Here is an 18,793-nt window from a genome sequence, read left to right on the forward strand (position 1 = left end):
GCACGGCCTGTGGAGCCAGGCTACCTGGTTTAAGCCCCAGCCCCACCACCCGGGACAGGTCACTTAATCTTTCTACACCTCAGTTTCCATACCTACCTATAATGTGGGGGTAACGGATATCCAATCTGCTCTCCTCACAAGACAACTAGGAACGTTAAGTGGGCTATCTGTGGAGCACTCAGAGAATGGGGCCTGGCACAGGAGAAATGCCAGATGAGCGTCAGCTCACGTGTTTCTGCAGATGCAGACACGGAGGCACAGAGAAGTCCAATGAGTTAAGTCACACGGTTCTTTTCAGTAAGTAGGAGAGCCAGGACATGAACTCAAGCTCCCTGACTCCAGAGACCCTGACCTTGATCACTGCACTAGACTGCCCCCGTCTGCAAGTACAACCAACACACAGAGACCCATGTCCCCATGTCCCTGCCCAACCAAGGAATCCAAAGTCACCCCCTTATTTCTCTAGGGCAGGGTTATGTGTTAGATGGAAGACAAGTTACATCTTTCTTTCCCCTAACCTCTAACTGAAATTTAGTATTTCTGCCAATGATGAGTTTTTGCCAACAGTAATGGTATATAGTAGCAGTCAGTACCCATAAGTGTGTTACCAAGAGAAACCAGACATTTTCACATCCCATTACAGTTGTGGCAGATGTTACAAAATATGGTTGATATCCATCACTACTCTGAACTTTAACTTTTTTAAAGTTTATTTATTTTTTGAGAGATCGAGAGACAGTGCAAGTGGGAGAGGGGCAGAGAGAGAGGGAGACACAGAATCCGAAGCAGGCTCCAGGCTCCGAGCTGTCAGCACAGAGCCCGATGTGAGGCTCGAACCCATGGACTGCAAGATCACGACCTGAACCAAAGTCGGACGCTTAACCGACTGAGCCACCCAAGTGCCCCCTGAACTTCAAAGCTATTAGACAACCACTGGACTGCATCACTTAATATAGTGATAACAGACATGTTACTTTAACAAATGTTTCCACATATTGATAAATGTACTTCAATATCATTGGTGTACTTTATATTCTATCCAGTTGAAGGGGTTGTTCTGAAAAGGGGTCTACGGGCTTCACCAGATACCAAAGGGGTCCATGGGACCAAAAGGACTCAGAACATCTGCTCTAGAGTAGGGAGGGAGCAAAGGCAGCAAAAAAGCCCCACTACATAACACCCAGGCTGAGATCTCAAAGCAGAGGACAGGCACTGCTCCCCATTTCCCACCCAGGGGTATGGGAGGGCCTGGCCAGGGGCCAGAAGCTGGCTCAAGGCCTTGAGTCTCTCCAGCGTCACGCTACAGTGCTCAGCCTAACCCTCAATACCCTGCACGCCAGTGAAGGTGACTCCAGAAAAACAAAAACAGCCAAATGCACCTGCTAGCTAGGGAGCAGGCAAGCTTGTTTTGATCATGCCCCAATACCACAATCTCTAACTTCCTGGAGGGTTGCTCCTCACCTGACCTTTCTTTGCTACAGCTATAACCCACCAGGTATGCAGTTTCTCTCTTGTGACTATGGATGCCACCTCAGCAGAGACAGGCCTCACTTCAGGCTACCGAACAGCTACCACCAGGCTGGGAATGAGGGGTCTTGCAAAGATGATAGAGGCAGGAATCAAACCCCACCCTCTGAGGCAAATGAAGCGAAAAGGCCTGATGTATTGGCTGGAGAATCTTCCAGAAGGGAAAGTGAGGAGCCAGCACAAAGGAGAGAAAGATATACTGAGCCAGCTCTCCTTTCCTGACTTCACTCTCCCCATGTAGAGAGTTAGTACAAATGGGGGCTACAGGGCTCTGAGTGGAGAGGATTTGCAACCCAGAAAGTAAATGTTGGAGAAAACTGCAAGAGAAAACACAAAAATATCTATCCTTAACATTATCTGCCCCCATATTCCTACTCCAAGCCAGCCATCAGCCATTTCGAGTGATGTCGTACAGAGTAAATCATTTGCCCTGGAGAGAGTTGCAGCTCCAGACATGAGCCGCCTTGTCTCCACCATCCCCAGGTTCATGAGGCCCTGTCATCTCTGCTTTGGCAGGAACCCCCTGATGTGTAAATAACTAGGATCATGCACACTATCATGGGGCAGGGTGGATTTTTAATTTGAAAGCCATCACTACTTGAAAAATAATGGCAAAGAATTGCCATTCCTGCTATTCCTATGGAGGGTGACCCCAGAGAGGGAAAGCTCTTCCTTATGCCAGATTCCTGAAAGGTGCAGAAGAAAAGGCAGAGCTGGGGACAGAGGTGGTGCTCATCCACGAATGCTAAACCCACTGGGTGACACGGTGATGGGGAACCATGGTGGCTGGGTCGGACTAACAGGACCCACTGCTCAAGCTGGGCCTCACTGACAGAGAGACCCTGACAGCGAGGCCAGGCAGCCGCATCAGCCACCCCACGTGGAAGGACTCCTTTCAGCAGGTGGGGCATGGGGACCAGGCCTTCCAGACCCAACAACTAGTGCTCAGGGGCTGGAGAACCGAGGTGAAGGGCAACATGAGGAGCTCCTCAGCCACGGCCACAGTGTCAGCCTCAAGGACAAGTGACCCAGTTCTATCAGGCAAGGGTCTGAGATAGAGGGGGAGGGACAGTCACACTGGGAGGTCTAACCAGGCATAGGATGGGAGCCCTATCTGATCCTGACTCAGCAAACCACCTAGGAAGAAAAAGTTCTGATATCAGAGAAATTTGAATATGGACTCTGATACTGGATGATTATTAAGGAACTGTTGATTTTGTGTGTGATAAGGGCATCATGGTTATGTTAGGGAGCACGGATTCATTTACACTGTCCTTCTGGTCCCACTTGGGACTAACAGTGCGTTTCCATTAAACCCCAGAGGCCAGGACACAGGCTTTTTTTCCTTATGCTATGACTGAGCCCTGCTCCTGGTCTCTGAGCCTTGTGCAGACCTGTGAGCTCAGCCCTGCCCACTCATGGCCAAACCTCAGCACAGGGCCTGGCATGTGGGATCCTGGCACTCAATGCCAACACCGTCCCTCTTAATTTTTTTTAATGTTTATTTATTTTTGAGAAAGAGAGTGGGGGAAGGGCAGAGAGAAAGAGGGAGACACAGAATCCAAAGCAGGCTCCAGGCTCTGCAATGTCAGCACAGAGCCCGGTATGGGGCTTGAACTCATGAACTGCAAGATCATGACCTGAGCTGAAGCTGGACACTTAACCGACTGAGCCACCCAGGTGCCCCCAACACCATCCCTCTTAGAGGCACAGGGCTCTCACCCAGACATAGGAGGCCTCAGCTAGACCTCCCAACATTTCCCAAGTATGTGCCAGGAACAAGAAGGGAGAGTCCTCAAGCAGCTCACATCTTGGTGGGGAAATAAGATAGCCACATAAATCAGGAACGTGGTCAACACCACGAAAGTGCACAAGCTGCATAGGAAAGTTAAAGGGGAGTACTACGATGATTTCGGGAGGGTGGTGACAGGTAAAGACACGCAGAAAGGGGCTTTGGGGCAGGTAGAAGACTGCCTCCAACACTGCACTTAAGGGCTGTGACTTTATTCCGGGCCCTGAAGAGCGCTATGGGGTACAAAACAAGGACCCAGCCTGATGGATGCTGTGCTGTAGGAAGAGCGTGGGACAGCAGGGACAAGGACAGCACAGAGACAAGGCAGGGACGACAGGCAGGAAGCTGACACAACCCAGGGCAGGACCCATGGCTGGGCTGACCCAAGCAACTCTGTACGCCTCAGCGGTTACTTCTCATCGTAAATTAATAAACTGCCATTCTGGTTTATAAAAAGGCAGCAGCAGCTATGCTAACAGTCCAGAACAGAAGTAAAAAAAAAATAATAATTTCCTAAACTAGGACAGGAGCAATGGGAGGGGCTAGGAGTGCCCTCCCTCTAGGGCCTCCTTTCCTCCCCTAGCAGTAGGGTGCCTCCACCCTGCACTCTCAGTACTTAATGACAGCAGGGACTGCTACTTACCTTTTCCCCCAAACCCAGGGATGGGGCCTGATATTTGGAACACTTTCCAATACTTGCTGGATAAATGAGATGGAATTGGCAAGGACTCAGCTAGTCCCAAAAATAAGTTGAAAAAAAATTATTTTAAGGTCATAGCAGGAAGACAGGAAGGAGATCCAGGTTCTAGTTCTGGATCTACTAAGTGGCTTTAAACCAATCATTTCACCTCTGTAAAAGGGAGCAATAAGAAAAGCCAGTTAGGGGCGGGAGGGGTGCCAACTAACACTGTCATTACTCAGGGAGCTGGAGGGAAGCTGGAAAACCTCCTCCCCACAGTCTCCTGCATGGGATGCCGTTCCTCCTCTCCAAAACCCCACACAAGCATTCTTCCTCACATACTATCAGATACAATGATGTGTGCAGGGCCCTCAGGCCCATCTTCTGGCTCCCCACGCCCACAATCAAACCCACCCTTTGATTTGGTATCTACAGCAAGACTGTAAGCCAGATGCAGTCCTGGGGCAGGATATTGCCTCTTATCGGCCACAGGATGATTCTTATCACCCACTCTAGAACCAATAGTCCTCAGAGCCCAGAACCATCACTTCAAGAGCCGCCCCAGCCTCCGTGGACATGGCTTGCTCAACTCACCTCAGAGCCCAGCCAGGTCCAGCTTCCCTCCTAGGCACAAATACCTCAGCTAGGGCCCCCTACTGCTGCAGGCTCCAGAGGCCTGTCACTGTCAGCTTGCCTCAGACTGGCCAGCGACTATGCTCACTTGGCAGAGGAAAAGCCATAAAAATGCCCAGAGACGAGTCTAACCACCCCAACAGCAGCAGGAAGTGTGTACAGCCAAAAGCAAGAGGTAGGGGAAAAAGCACTGGGCTTGCAAGTCAGAGATCTGGCTGCCACTAACAAGTCGTGTGACCTTGGACAAGTCATTTCACCTCCCGAGACGGCAGTCTCCACATCTGTAAAAATGGGGGTCACCTTGTCTGCCCACAGGGAAGAATGAAATGAGATGATGCCAGGAAAGCACTCTGAAAAGTAGGCCAAACCACACATAAAGATTTGGGTTCACTGTCTATCAAGGGCCTTTTATAAGCCGTCATCAGCCCCTAGGAGCAAGGTGGCCCAGGACCCCCCAGTGATGACTCTGTCCAGGAGGAAGGAGAGAACCAGCAAGATGACCTCTCTCAGACGGTCTTGGTCAGATGGGGGTTGGGGACCAGGAAGAAATTCTACTTAACCACACCCCCTCTCCAGTTTGATCCTAACCCCATATTCACCCAACATAGGAGTGTTGGGTCATAGAGGACAAAGCTAAGCAGTGTCTGTCCCCTCTGCCAGGGTCCCAGTTCAGACGCACCATAGGTGGAGATGACAAACATCCTGTGTGGGATGGTCAGTCTGAGCATAGGTAAAACCTGTGTGTGGAGAATGCTGTATTTGTGCAGACAAACATTAAATGCATAGAATAACTTTGAAAAGTTACCCAAGAACTGGTAATACTCGTGCCTCTGAAGACAGGAGCTGGATGATTTAAGGTCAGGGCAAGGGAGATTTTTTCATGGCACACCTTCTGTACCTTCAGAATTTGAACCAAGTAAACTACTCAAAGAAATGATAATAATGGGGCACCTGGGTGCCTTAGTCAGTTAAGCATCGACAATTGATTTCGGTTCAGGTCATGATTTGTGAGATGAGCCCCACGGCAGGCACAGCGTGGAGCCCACTTGGGATTCTCTCTCTCCCTCTCTCTCTCTGCCCCTCACCCACATGAGCACGTGTGGTCTCTCTCTCTCAAAATAAATAAACTTAAAAAAAAAAACACAAAATAAAACAAAATGTTAAATACTACCACTATATTAAAATAATAATAAATAAATAAATATAAAGTCAAGCTGTTTTGCTAAGAGATGCACGGAGGAAACTAAGATTGGCTCCCCTCTCCTGGCCCAGCCCCAGAATACTCACTTTCCCTTCAGGAAGGGAAGTCTCCCTCCCAAAAACTCACCCAGCCTCCATCACAGCCTCAGCTATCATTCAAGGACCTGCCTCCCCCAGAAAGCCACCCTGATCACTCCAACCCTGCTGAATTCACCCTTCTCCTGACCCCTTCCTTCTCTCACATGTGTGTATGCTGCTTTGTAGGTTAATTATCCTTCCTGGGTAAGTCTTGTTTCAAACACATTTTTGCCCTTCTAGGGAAAGGGCTATACATTTCTTTTGCTTGTTTTCTCCAAAGCCCTGACCTAGGCACAGCGGTTGCCTAGTAATTGCTTCCTAAATATTGAACAAAAGAAAAAAAAAAAAAAAAAAAGCAAACGACTGCATCACTGTGAGGCACTGGATGGCTCAGAGTGTTCTGTCACAGCAAAACAAGCACGTGATTCTTGAGAAAGGTCAGGAAGTCTTATATCTGGTGATGCTCCTAAGCTCTGCTCTACTGCACAAGCCAATGGGAGCAAATCTCTCCAGGGCTGGGGTGTCCAGGGCCAAGGCAGAGCTTCCCAGGCCTCCCCCAAGCTCCTGAGAGACCCTCTGGTGACACTGATATCCTCCCTCCCAAAGTCCCACACAACACCTCCAGCCCCTGAGACAGACATGACCGGATTTGGAGCTGCAGATCACACACGCCCCAATCAGCCAAGGCCTCACACAAGAGAAGCAGGCCATGCTTACAGAGCCCCAGAGATTGGCCCTGCGGAGGAGAGAGAAACCTTCAGGAGGGCAGCAGCCGAACCCCCGTCCTATGCAGAACCAAATCATGAAAGAAATGGGGGAAAACTGAGGGGGACAGTATAGAGTGGTGATGAAGAGCACGGAATCTGAAGCTAGGGTGCCTGGGTGCAAATCCTGACCCTGCCATGTATGTGTGCCTTTAGAAAAGTCATTTCAGGGTGCCTGGGTGGCTTAGTTGGCTAAGCGTCCAACTTTGGCTCAGGTCATGATCTCACGGTTCATCAGTTCAAGCCCTGCATTGGGCTGTCAGCACAAGAGTCTTCAAATCCTCTATCTCCCTCTCTCTCTCTCTGCCCCTCCCCCGCTCATGCAAGCTCATGAGCTCTCTCAAAAATAAACATTAAAAAAAATTTTTTTAAGCGAAAAAAAAAGAAGTTACTTCACCTCTCTGTGCCTCAGTTTCTCCATTTGTTAAACAGAGTAACAATATACACCTCAAGGGGCTCCTGTGAGCTACAGTAAGTCAAGCCCATAGGACAGTGGCAGCACAAAGAAATGGCTTAGTAAATGATATGCCTCCCTAACAAGGCAATAACAGCCCCCTGAAACAGACTGCTACATGCTGCCAAGGTGGACCTCACAGGTCTTCAGTGTTCATCTCTTCCTCAAGGAGGTGTCCCTGACCACAGCTGAGCCCAGCAGCTCTGTATGCTCCGAACATCTCCAGTGCTCCCTGGCAAGGCCTGAAAACACAGCACTTGCCTATGGCCCTTTCTCCAAAAATATGGGGTTCATCCTCCTAACAAAGCCAATACTTTCCCGGCATTCAGGCTGGGATATCCATGTCCTCCCCTCCTCTGAGCCCCTCCACCCCACCCAGTGTCCAGACACTCCAGAAAAGCCTGTGGATGAGACTGCTCCTCCAGGCCCATAGATAAGCCCCAAGGCCCCCTTCCCTATCCTAGCAGCAATGTCCTTCTCACACTAAAACCCCCTGGGATGCACACAGGGCCCCAAATGCCTTCTCTTCGTTGGCCCGAAATCCTACAGCTCTGCGGGCTGCCAGGGCCTAACAGAGACCAGCAGAGCCCCACCCCCCACTGGCGGCTGAGTAGCTGAGTCGGTGTCGTTCCCCTCCCCAGCCTCAGCTCCCTCTTAGAGCTCTGACATTGCAACTCCATGATCAAGGGCTGTGCTTCCCCTCCCCGCCACACCCCAACCCCTGGGTCAGCTGAAGGTTGAGGTGGCCCGTGACAAAGCCCTTCCCTTGCACAGCTCCTAGAAGTGCTGCCTCCTGGGAATGGAACCTGCGGAGTCCCTGCCGGCTTGCCCTTCACTAAGGAGAGGCCTGGGCCCAGGCCCACACCCAGGCCTCAGCCCAACCAACTGACCAACTGACCAACACTGGGCTGTCCAAGTGCAGCTCTTCTCACTGGCTGCCATCCTTCCTGAGGGAAGAAATAACCTAAGGGGTCCTTGGGCAGCTCACCAGGAGCAAAGCGGTTAGACCCTTCACTGGCAGCACAGCCAGCTATATATATAAAGGACCCACATTGTAGACTGATTTTTATCACTTGGCTGTGAAAAGGGCCAACGCTTCTTCATGACTACACAATTTTGCAGAGGACTGGCCCTGTACAAGGAAAAACATAGCAAACTGACTCGCAGAGAGTCCCGAGAGCTCCTGTCATTGTGTTAATGATCTGTCCTGGCACAGGATAGGAAGGGCAGGGAAAATGTGGACAAGGCCAGGCTAGTCATTTAGCTTCGGCAAGAGCGTCGTGGCACCAGGGGAGCAACCATAACAAGTGCAGCCGGCGGCCCCCATCAGTGGAAAGGGAGAGCCCTCCGGTTGCCTGGAGTGGAGGAGCTGCTGAGTTATGCCTGTCCCCGGCTGGCTTCGGAGAGGAGAACAGGGCAGAGACGGGGTTCCCACCCAGGGCCAGATGCAGAGGGAAGGGGAAGCTGCAGGAGCCGCCCAGTCGGAAGGAGGAGTCACTTCCTACCCCTCCCCTCTGCCCCAGCACTGCTGCTCAAGCAACCCCAAATAAAAACTACCCGTAACTCAGGGAGTGGGAGCCAGACCCTACCCCTCCACCCCCCACAGCCAAAGCAGACTTCCCCAGCAGCTCCACAGGTCTGGGGTTGGAGCAGGAGCCAAAACCAAGGACCCTCATGGCCTCAGCTACTTCCTGAGGAGCAGTCACATCTGGAAACTGGTGGAGAGAAGGCTGCGGGGTCACGGGCACAGGAATGCACAGGCTGTCTGGAGGCTAAGAGATGAATGGAAGCCCTCAAACACCAGCCCAACCGTAGGCCAGCAGGCTGCATTTTCCCTCAGGTGCATCTCGCAGTGCCCCCAACCCCACCACTCTCAAGGAATCTCAGGTCTCCATGCCCAGCCAGGCAGAATACTGTAGTCTCAAACCTAAGCGGTCCTGGGCCACAGGCCTCCACAGGGCCCTCCATAAAATCAGTGGCACGGGTCTGACCAGATGCAACAGAACCTATCAGGGTGCCACAGTTAACAGCCTTGCCGTGGTCCCAACAGTTCTATGCTTTGGGATAAAAAAAACCAAACCGGTCCCGACCCAAATTAAACCCAGACTCAGCCTTCCCAAGGGGCCAGGCTCTAACCATGAATCTAATAGGCCCAGGATGGGTGGGGAAGGGTTCTTTACAGCAGGGACTCTTTTACTCCACACACAGCACCCACTGGAGAGTAGTACCAGGAAGGGTACAGAGATAAAAACCAGAGAGGAAATAGTGGAGAAACATCTCAGGATTTTCAGACTTGTGATGATGCATATATGGCTTTACTGGGGGGAGATAGCTATAATCAGTTTCCTCCTGTATTACGTTAAATTATGTTTTGAGGACTTCCTCTTCAATTATTTGGAAGCCTCCAGTGAAATCCCTCACCTCAAAGAGCACCCCTTGACAAAGGAGCTTCAGGAGCCGTGAAGGCACCTCGCACCAGTCACCATCATCACCATCATCCCACAAGGCAGGGTCCTCAGCGTAACCACAACACCCATACTTTGAAGCCTTGCTCTAGGTCTGCAACTATACCAAAGCTTTTATAGACACTGTCTTATTTAACGTTGCGATTCCATAATTATTATTCTGACCTTTGCAGAAATGAGGAGACGGGTTAAGAAACTCGCCTGCTAGGAAGTCACAGAATTAGGAGTGAAACCCCAGTCTCCAGGTTTTTAAACACTGGGCTGTCCAGCCTCCCCGACAGGGCAGGGGCAGCTCCAGCCCAGGCTGCTGGGGGGTGCTACAAGCTGATCCGAGCCGGGCTACAGCACTGCAAGAGGCCTCCCAAGCCCAGCCCTAGTTCTCAAACCTGGAGAAGCAAAGAGAATGAAGGACTGCAAGGGGTCAGCCTATTTCATCAGGCACTCTCATACTCCTGGATGCACTCTGCCACCCACGGTCCTAGGGTTTTCCCAGGCTCAGGCTCTTCTAAGTTCTGTATTGTTTCCCCTCATCACATGAGAAAGTTTTTTACAGGGCAGGGACATCACCCAGACACTGTTACCAACAACCTCCCTCCACTATCATTGCTTTTCACTGACCAGCAACCACATCTAGATGCTTTACCTGCACTCTCATTTCATGCTTCACATCAATCTTGTAATAGCCCCATTGGATGGATGAGAAAACTGAGGCACCAAGAGTTTATTTGACTTGCCACAAGGTGGCAAGTTTGAGACTAGAATCTGTTTCTTGCAACTCCACAGCCCCATCATCATAACCATGAGGCTGCCCTTCCCCAGTCAGGTTCTGTCTTGGTGACACAGGCCTGCTATCTACCTTCCACGAGACCACCACAACTGACTGGCTCCTGGGGTTAGAGTGGATGGTGTTCTCCACCATTATTCAAAGCTGAGGAGGCTACACCCTGGTCCTCTCCATCTTGCCCTCTCCCCACTGGGAAATGTGCAGACTCACTGTCTTAACAGCTCACGCCAGGGTGCTCCCAGGATATGCAACCAGGAGTGGCCATTAAAGTCAGAGGTGGGAGGTGGGGACCAGAGTTGGGAACAGCAGCTCTCACCCTCTGTCAGTAGGCATGCTGTTAGGTCCAGCTTACCGGAAGATCAGGCAGATTTCACAGACTTTTCCTCGTCCCACCAGGAGGGCCCCTCTCCTTTCTGCCCCCTCCAGGTTCTATAAATAACCCAGGTCAATGCAACAGAGGAAAAGCAGCTGGTAGGTGCAGAAAGATCCTGGTGAGAAAGAGGACTTCTATAAAATAAACTAAGGCTCCCTTCAGATCAAGGGGTGGCAAGTCAAATTCACCAAGAGGGACTGTCCTTGGCTGCAAACAGGCAGGCCCACCTGGGCGTACAAGCACAGACAGCTCAGGAAGAACCAAAGACCACGAAGAAATCAAGAGCAGAAATTGAAAAAGATCAAAGCTCCCCCCACCCCAAGTCACGGACTTCACAGAGGCCTCTCCCCACAAGCCTAGAGACCTCCTGTCTCCCCCTGTATACCAGGGGTATCATGTACTAGTCTGGTCAGATTAGCTGAGTGGTGGAGGCTGAAGGACCAGGAAAGAAAGGGGTGGAGTGAATTTGGGGACAGAAGCCTCTTCAGGAAAAGAAAGGGCTAAGAGATCCAGAGGAGAGCTTTCTGCCCCACCCCCACAGCCTCCCTCAGCCAGAAAGGAAGGAGAGGACAGAAAAGCGGAGGAAAAAAACAAAACAAGGGCCAAACTATACCACATGATTCCACACCCAGCAACCAAACAGCAGCAACTCAGAGAAAAGGAGAGGAGAAGGCCAGGGGAGGGGGGAGGTGGAGTCAGGTCACAGCCCTGCCCTGAACCTGCCCTATGCTACCCAGCTTCCCATTCCAGGCCACAGAGCCATGAAGGCCCTTTCCTCCACACGTTTTGAAAAACATTCAAGGTCAGATCCTTTCTAACCAAATCCTGCTCTCATATGGGTCTGCACCTGCTCCAACAAGGTTTCCTAGATTTACTCAGTTAGATGCCATTCCAGGTGGGCAAACCTTTTCAGCACCTGTCCCCACCTAGGGCACACCCCTGCCCCCATCCCTTTACCCTCCTCATCCAGGGTCCCTGGGGTCCAGGGGAGGTGTCACCCCAGTTAACCCCTTGAATGATCCACAGCAGGTGCTCAGCCCTAGGGACTGGCTTTCAGATCCTGCCCAAGTCCAAACAGGAAATGGGGCTCCAAGTCTGAAGCCTTGATCTTAACACAGGGAAGGTTAAACACTGCCAAAATAAATGATTAAAAAACACACAGGCCCTTCTAGGTGGAAGTGGCTGGGAGATGATCTCCTGCTGTGCACTAACTGTGACGCTGCCTTCACCTCAAGCAGGACAGGCAGGACACTTGAAGGCTGCCTGAAGGGTTTCCTTCCTTTAATTAAGAGGTTCTCCTGTTTTCAGAACAGGGACACAGAGGGGCAGGGTTCCAGAGGCCATCCAAATACCAGGCAAGAAGCAGATGCCCTCTGCATTTTCCAGATTTGGTGGGGCATCTCAGGTCAATCTAGCCGTCAAGTAGAACACTGCACCTTTCCTCCCCCCACAGGTCGAGGCTGTGGGCCTCTCCACTACCCTGCGGGCCTGGCTTGGGGCAAGCGCCTGCAGTGCCCCTCCCCTTCCAGGAAAGGGAGACAGGCCCAGAGGCCCTAAGAATGGCCCCAAGATTTTCCTTCTTGAGGTTCCCATGGTGCAAGGGCCTCTGGATCCCACTCCGAACTTTACCGGGCAATCTACTCCTAAGACTAGGCCACCAATCATACCTCCCCCCTAGGCTACCCAAGGACACACCAGCAGCCAAGCATTGAACGTCGCAAGGAAGGGGATCGATCGGAAGGGGACCCAAAATGCAAAGAGGCGGTTTATGCCCTTGAGCGCGCGGCAAAGGGCGCACAGCCCTGGCCGAGGTTCGGGGTCCCGCTCCCCCGCCAGCCCCGCCCAGCGAGGCCTTTAACCGTTTCCGCGCTCTCGGCGCCCCTCACTCACTGCGTGTGCTGGGCGCGGCCTGCGCCGAAGACCTCGTCCAGCGCCACCGTGGCCTGGCCCAGGAACTTGTCGACGCCGATGAGGGAGCGGTGCATGGTGGTGAGCACCAGCTCACAGGCGGCAGCGGAGCCCGCGGCCCACGGCGCCGGGCCCGCGTCGGCCTCCTGCGCCCGCAGCAGGCCGTCCAGGGCACCAGGCGGCAGCTCGAAGGAGCACTCCTCGCGCCATTCCGGGCAGCCCGGCGTCTTCTCCACCACCGACGTGCTGTACTTCTCACGGCCCACCTGGATCACCGTGTACGCGTCGCTAGTACTGCCCGCTCCCGAGCTCTTGCCCCGCAGCCCGCGGGCCCGCAGCACAGTCACCTGGACGTGCGTGGGTAGCCAGCGGGAGGGCCCAGCCGCCGGCTCGGCGTCCCGCACCAGGGCCATGGCGGGGCAGGCGACAGCGGACGAGGGCCGGCAAGAGCGGGAGCAGACACGGAGACCGTGAGAGGAACCAGGCAGCGGGCGGAGGGCGGTCAGGAGCCGGCTCCGAGCGCCGCCGCCGCCACCACCGGGCCGCCGCAGCTGCGGGCTGGGCTGGGCCGAGCCGGCAGCCGCCTCCCCGCCTCCCCGGCCGCCGGCCGCGCCACGACGTCAGCGCCCCGCCTCTCGCCCTGCCCCGCCCCGCGACCCAGACCCGCGCGGCGGTGCGGCAGTGCAGCGGGGGCACTGGCTGTCGCGCCCCGGCGCTGGCCTCCGCAGACCCGACCGGAGCTGGAGGGGCCGACGGGGACCAAGGGGTGGGGCGTGCGGCCACTGCAGAGGGGTGGGCGGGGCTCCGGCATTGGCCCCGCCCCGGCCTGGGGGCACCCGCGGAACCCCGCCTCGCTTGCGGGAGCGCGGCACCCTCGGCCCGGTATGAAAAGCCCGCTCCGCGTCTCCCGGCCAATCCCAAATCTTTCTTCAAGATGTCCCTGCTCCGAAAGCCCTGCCCTGCAACTGCCCCGGCCCGCCCCTCCTGGAATGGCCATCCTCTTGGCGCGGGCAAGTGGGGGTGGGGCGGGACCCCGCTGCCCCCTCCGTCTCGAGCCGCGCTCCAACCCTCCTCCAGCTGGTCCCTGCCGGGGAAGATGCTGCGTGAAACCAGAAGTGAGTCTCGCTCTGGCACGTGACTGGCCCGCGACAGCGAGCTGGAAGCCGGAGAGCTGCCCCGGCTTCGGACCTCCGCGCGCTTCGGGACCTACTGATGAAACGAGACCGCGCCGCGGAAGGCGGGAGAGCTGGGCTCGCCCTTAGCGGACACTGCGGTGGAGAGCAGCGTGATGAATAAATAAGTAACGACATCAATATTTCAGCTGGAGCTCCTGCGTCACTGGTTGACGGAAATTATAGGCTCTAATGGGAGTTTTAAACAATTACTTCCACCCATTAAGTGCCTACTACGTGCCTGTGTGTAAAGCCCAGGGGTATGATTTGAATGCTTGGCTTATTATTAATAATGATAACAGTGGTTAGTAATTATAGATGCTGCATTTCGGCCAGTGCCGGTCCATGTACTTTATATGCATTACCTCATTTTATCCTCAGAGCAACCTTCTGGATGAGTATGAGTTTTATTCCTATTTTCCAGAAGGTAAAATTTCAGCTTAGAGAGGCTAAACTGCCCACGATCCATAACTGGCAAAGGTGGAACTTGAATCCACACAGATGACCCCACAGCCTGTACTTTTTAAAATCCTACTTTTTAAATAAAATGTAACACATACACCTAAAGAAAATCAAATAGGACAGAAGCGCTTATGACGAAAAGCGAAAGATTCCCTCTCCACGGCTGGATCCAAAGAAAACTCACTTACAGCCATTTGTGTTTTCGAGCCTGGTGGGTACCTCCATCTCTCTACATAAAATGCTTACATAGATGGATTTATCAGGGCCATTATCTATTGTCTTCCTGCTGTGACAGATAATGTATCTCACAACCATTTCCCTCCCTCAATCTTATGTGATAACCTATTTTTAGTTCCTCTGGCTGGCTACTTTTATGGTGGAAACCTGTATTTCTTCTTGGGAAGACTCTCCACAGTACCCCTTGACATCCTGTGCTATGAGAGAAGGATGCCAAAATCCCAACTCTGCCGGCCATGTTCTCCACCACAATATGGATACAGAGAACCAGTACACCAGGCACTGGGGATCCATGGGAACACACACACCACAGGCCTGATCCTGACAGCCTGCCACCTTATCCCTGCATTCTGAAGACTGGGGTGGAGGAGTCCTGGGCGCTGAGCCCCATGGTCCAACATCCCTGTGGATAGCACCTATCTTTGAAGCAGCCAGATCTGCCTGTGGGTCTTGGCTTTCTGCCACTTCACGGCAATAAGATCTGAAGATTAAACCAGCTCTCTAACCTCTATCAGCCTCATTTACTCATCTAGAAAATGAGAATAATGATGCCTACTTCAAGCAGTTGCTGAGAAGATTGCGTGAGAAAATATTGTGAAAGATTTTAATGCAGTGGAGACCATCACAGATGATCTCAAGGCACCTGAAAATCATATACAGCTTTTCTTCTGATTATAAACATAACTTGGAAAATGCAGAAGAAAATAAAGGAAATACAAATAGGTCATAATCTCCCCACCCAGAAATAAACATTGTTAACCATTTGTTGTGTTTCTATCCCAGCTTTTCTCTACACTCTGTTGTTGATGTGTTTGCATTATGCCTGTAGGCAGCTGTAGTGTAGCTTTGGAGTGGGCGTTGGAGCCCTGGTTCTACCATTTACTTTACATGTATTATCTCATTTACCCCTGAAGACACCGTTTAAGGCAGGTGCTGTTGCCACCTTCGTTTTCACTGATGAAGAAACCAAAGCGGAGAGAGAGCTTGGGTAATTTTCTCCAAGTTTCTAACTGGAAAATTGCAGAGAATGGGCTTGAACTCAGGTCTGAGGGACTACTGCCTGTGGCACTCTGCTCTCACACTAGCTTGTTGGTCATATAAGCACTACATAATTCGGAGTTGATAAAGCAGGAAGTGTTGTCATACCCATTTTACAGATGAAGAAATTGAGATATAAAAACGTTAAGAGACTTAACCAAGGTTGCACTCAGGACGAAGCCCCAACTTTAAGAATGGATTCCCCAAGGGCTTTGCAAATGAAGACATCTTTACCAAACTGCAACTAACATACATTAGTCACCCTTCTTTAATGGTTCTGTTTAACCTGTTTCCTCGTTCTCTAACACAACTAGACTGCCTCCCCCCCCCCCGCCCCCATGGAGTAGCAAGGCTGCAGGAAAGGACAAAACAGAACTCAGATGGACTACTCCCTCTCTCCTTCCTCCTGCCCTGGCCCACGCAGTTTGGCAAGCTCAGGCTTCCTGTTGGCCTGGGACTGCAGCTATAGGAGGGCAGTGAAGCCAGGCAGGGCTCCCCTGCAGGTCACTTGGCCCTAGGAGGAAAGGGCCGGGTCTTTTAGCTATCTGTGGGTGAGAAAAGAGCAGAAACTCTGAAGACACTGAGGTCTTGACCACCTAGAGATATGTGTCCTCCTCCACAAAATGAGGCCACCAACATCCCCATCCCCTGCAGCCTGCCATGAGGGTTAGACCAAGGACCCTCTGGCTTCCCCTACCTCCCCTGGGGCCGGGTGTGCTCATGCCTTCCTGGGCCTCTCTAGTCCGTTAGGGGATAGTTCTTGCTATAAAAAAGTGGTCCTTTGTGTAATTTCAACTTGTTGCTTCGTTCTGCAATACCATAAAAGCCCATTCACGCTTCCACATAGGTACTTCAAATATCTTTGCCTGGCTCTTCAGTCTACATTTCCCCTTGTTCTTCACCTCCCCTTTCCCGCATCTGTTTTCTAGGCCCCTCACCATAGTAGAGTCACACAGCCCAGGTTCAAATTCTAGTGCCACCAGTCAGTGGCATTATAAGCTTGAGAAAGTTACTAAACCCCACTGAGTCTCAGTTTCCACATCTATTAAATGAGCCTAATAATAGAAGTCACCTCAAAGGGTTAATAAGAGAGCCATCTTAACACACACTAAGCAGTGATAAGTATTATCATCTTAGAAATCTTTGCTGAAAGCAAACGTTTGTATTTCCTTGTTTCATTTGCATTTCTTCGATTGCCAATGAGATTGAACTTTATTTTTCATTATTAGTCATTTATATTTCCTCTTTTACTGAGTTGTCTATTCTCTGAATTATCTATTTTCCATGCTCATTTTTCTTTGAAGCCTTAATTTCTTATTAATTTATGTTAGCACTTTATTAAGAATAACACTTTGTCTTTCATATATTTTGCAAATCAGTTTGACCAAAGAGGTTATGTTGTCAAATCCTTGAATTTCTTCCATTGTCTCAAGGTTAAGTTCTTCCACACTCACAGGTCCAATAATATCCACTCATATTTTTTCTAGCTTTTAAGTTGTTTGGCTTTTTCTTTGTTCTTTCATCATCTTTAAATTCTTCTATATACTATTTTAGTGAAAGGTTTGGAAATCTAACTCTCTCTCCCCCAACAGCCGTCCGTACTTCCCAGTACTTATTGCAAAACACTATCCCCTTGCCATTGGTTTTCTAGTATACATTCTTATATATACTGTAGACAGAGCCTGGACTTTGTTTTCTATTCTGCTGAGGTTTCTATCTTGTTGCCAGTGCAATTCTGTTTTAATTATTGTTGCCTTTTTAAAGCCTTACTACAACAGAAGAGCAAATCTTCACTCATTTCTTTTTTTCAAAGATTTTATTGCTATTCTCGCCTGTGTATTCATCCACATAAGCGCTAATTCTTTTTGGAATTGTAAGAGAAATTGTTATGAGAAAAATTAGTATCATTACAAGCAATAGCTATTTAAAATCATGGTATACTCCCTAAAATTTGGAGTAAGACAAGGATGTCCTCTCTCTACTTCTATTCAACATTGCGCTGGAGGTTCAAGCGAGGGCAATTTGGCAAGAAAAATAAATAAAAGTAATCCAGATTGGAAAGGAAGGGTAAAATTATCTCTGTTTGCAGATGACGTGATCTTATAAATAGAAAATCCAAAGGAATCCACTAAGAGACTATTAGAACTAACAAATGGGTTCAGCAAGGTTATGGGATACAGGCTCAAAATACTAAAATCAATTGTATTTCTGCACACTAGTAATAAACAATTGAAAAGAAAAATGAAAAACAATTCCATTTGTAAAAGCATCAAAAAATAAAATATAGGGTTGCCTGGGTGGCTTAGTCAGTTGAGCATTCAACTTTGGCTCAGGTCATGATCTCGCGGTTCATGGGTCTGAGCCCTGCATTGGGCTCTGTGCTGACAGCTCAGACCCTGGAGCCTGCTTTGGATTCTGTGTCTCCCTCTCTCTCTGTCCCTCCCCTGCTCCCACTCTATTTTTCTTTCTCTCAAAAATGAATAAACATTAAAAAAAATTTTTTAAGAAGTTGTTATGGTCAATGTCATTTAGAAAAGCCTTCAAAAAATTAAACAAAATACCAAGAAATGAACTTAATGAAGTATAAAATTGTACACTGGAAACTACAAAACATCACTGAAAGAAATTAACAAAGACCTAAATAAATGGAAAGATGTTCCATGTTCTTGGATAGAAGACAATATTGTTAAGATGGCAATACTTCTCAAATTGATCTATAGACTCAACACATTTTCCGACAAAATCCTGTTATTTTTGGAGAAATTGACAAGCTGGTCTTTAAAATCATGGAAATGGGAGGGACCCAGAAGAGCCAAATAAATCTTGAAAAAGGACACATTTAGGGGACTCCTACTTCCCAACTTCAAAACTTATCTACAAATCAGGACAGTATGGTACTGGCATAAGGATAGACATATAGATCAGTGGAAGAATTGAGAATCCAGAAAGAAACCCATATATTTATGGCCAATTGATTTTTCAACAGAGGTGCCAAGAGCATTCAGTGAACCTTTTCAACAAATGTGTTGGGACAGCTAGATATTCACATGCAAAAGAATTAATTGTACCTCTTCCTTACACCATACACAAAAATTAACTCAAAATAGATCATAGACTAAATGGAAGTGCTAAAACAATAAAACTCTCAGATGAAAAGGGAGTAAATCTTCATGACTTGGATTAGGCAAAGCTTTCTTAGAACACCGAAAGCACAAGCAACTGAAGAA

At 50.2% G+C, this 18,793-nt stretch overlaps 1 protein-coding gene across 3 annotated transcripts in view; it reads right to left on the reverse strand.

Annotated features, from left to right (window-relative positions):
* Window positions 1–13,224, reverse strand: part of RAB11FIP5 (RAB11 family interacting protein 5) — a 36,939-nt gene extending 23,715 nt beyond the window's left edge. Inside the window, exon 1 of one of the 3 annotated variants that reach the window (XM_049651690.1) lies at window positions 12,640–13,224. In XM_049651690.1, the coding sequence (XP_049507647.1) occupies window positions 12,640–13,070 (431 nt within the window). In that variant the 5' untranslated portion in view covers window positions 13,071–13,224. The remainder of the gene's footprint in view (window positions 1–12,639) is intronic. The other 2 variants (XM_049651691.1, XM_049651692.1) reach the window with 2 other exon arrangements.
* Between the last annotated feature and the right edge of the window lie 5,569 nt (window positions 13,225–18,793).

Source organism: Panthera uncia (assembly GCF_023721935.1).
Source record: "Panthera uncia isolate 11264 chromosome A3 unlocalized genomic scaffold, Puncia_PCG_1.0 HiC_scaffold_11, whole genome shotgun sequence".
Lineage (NCBI taxonomy): Eukaryota > Metazoa > Chordata > Mammalia > Carnivora > Felidae > Panthera > Panthera uncia.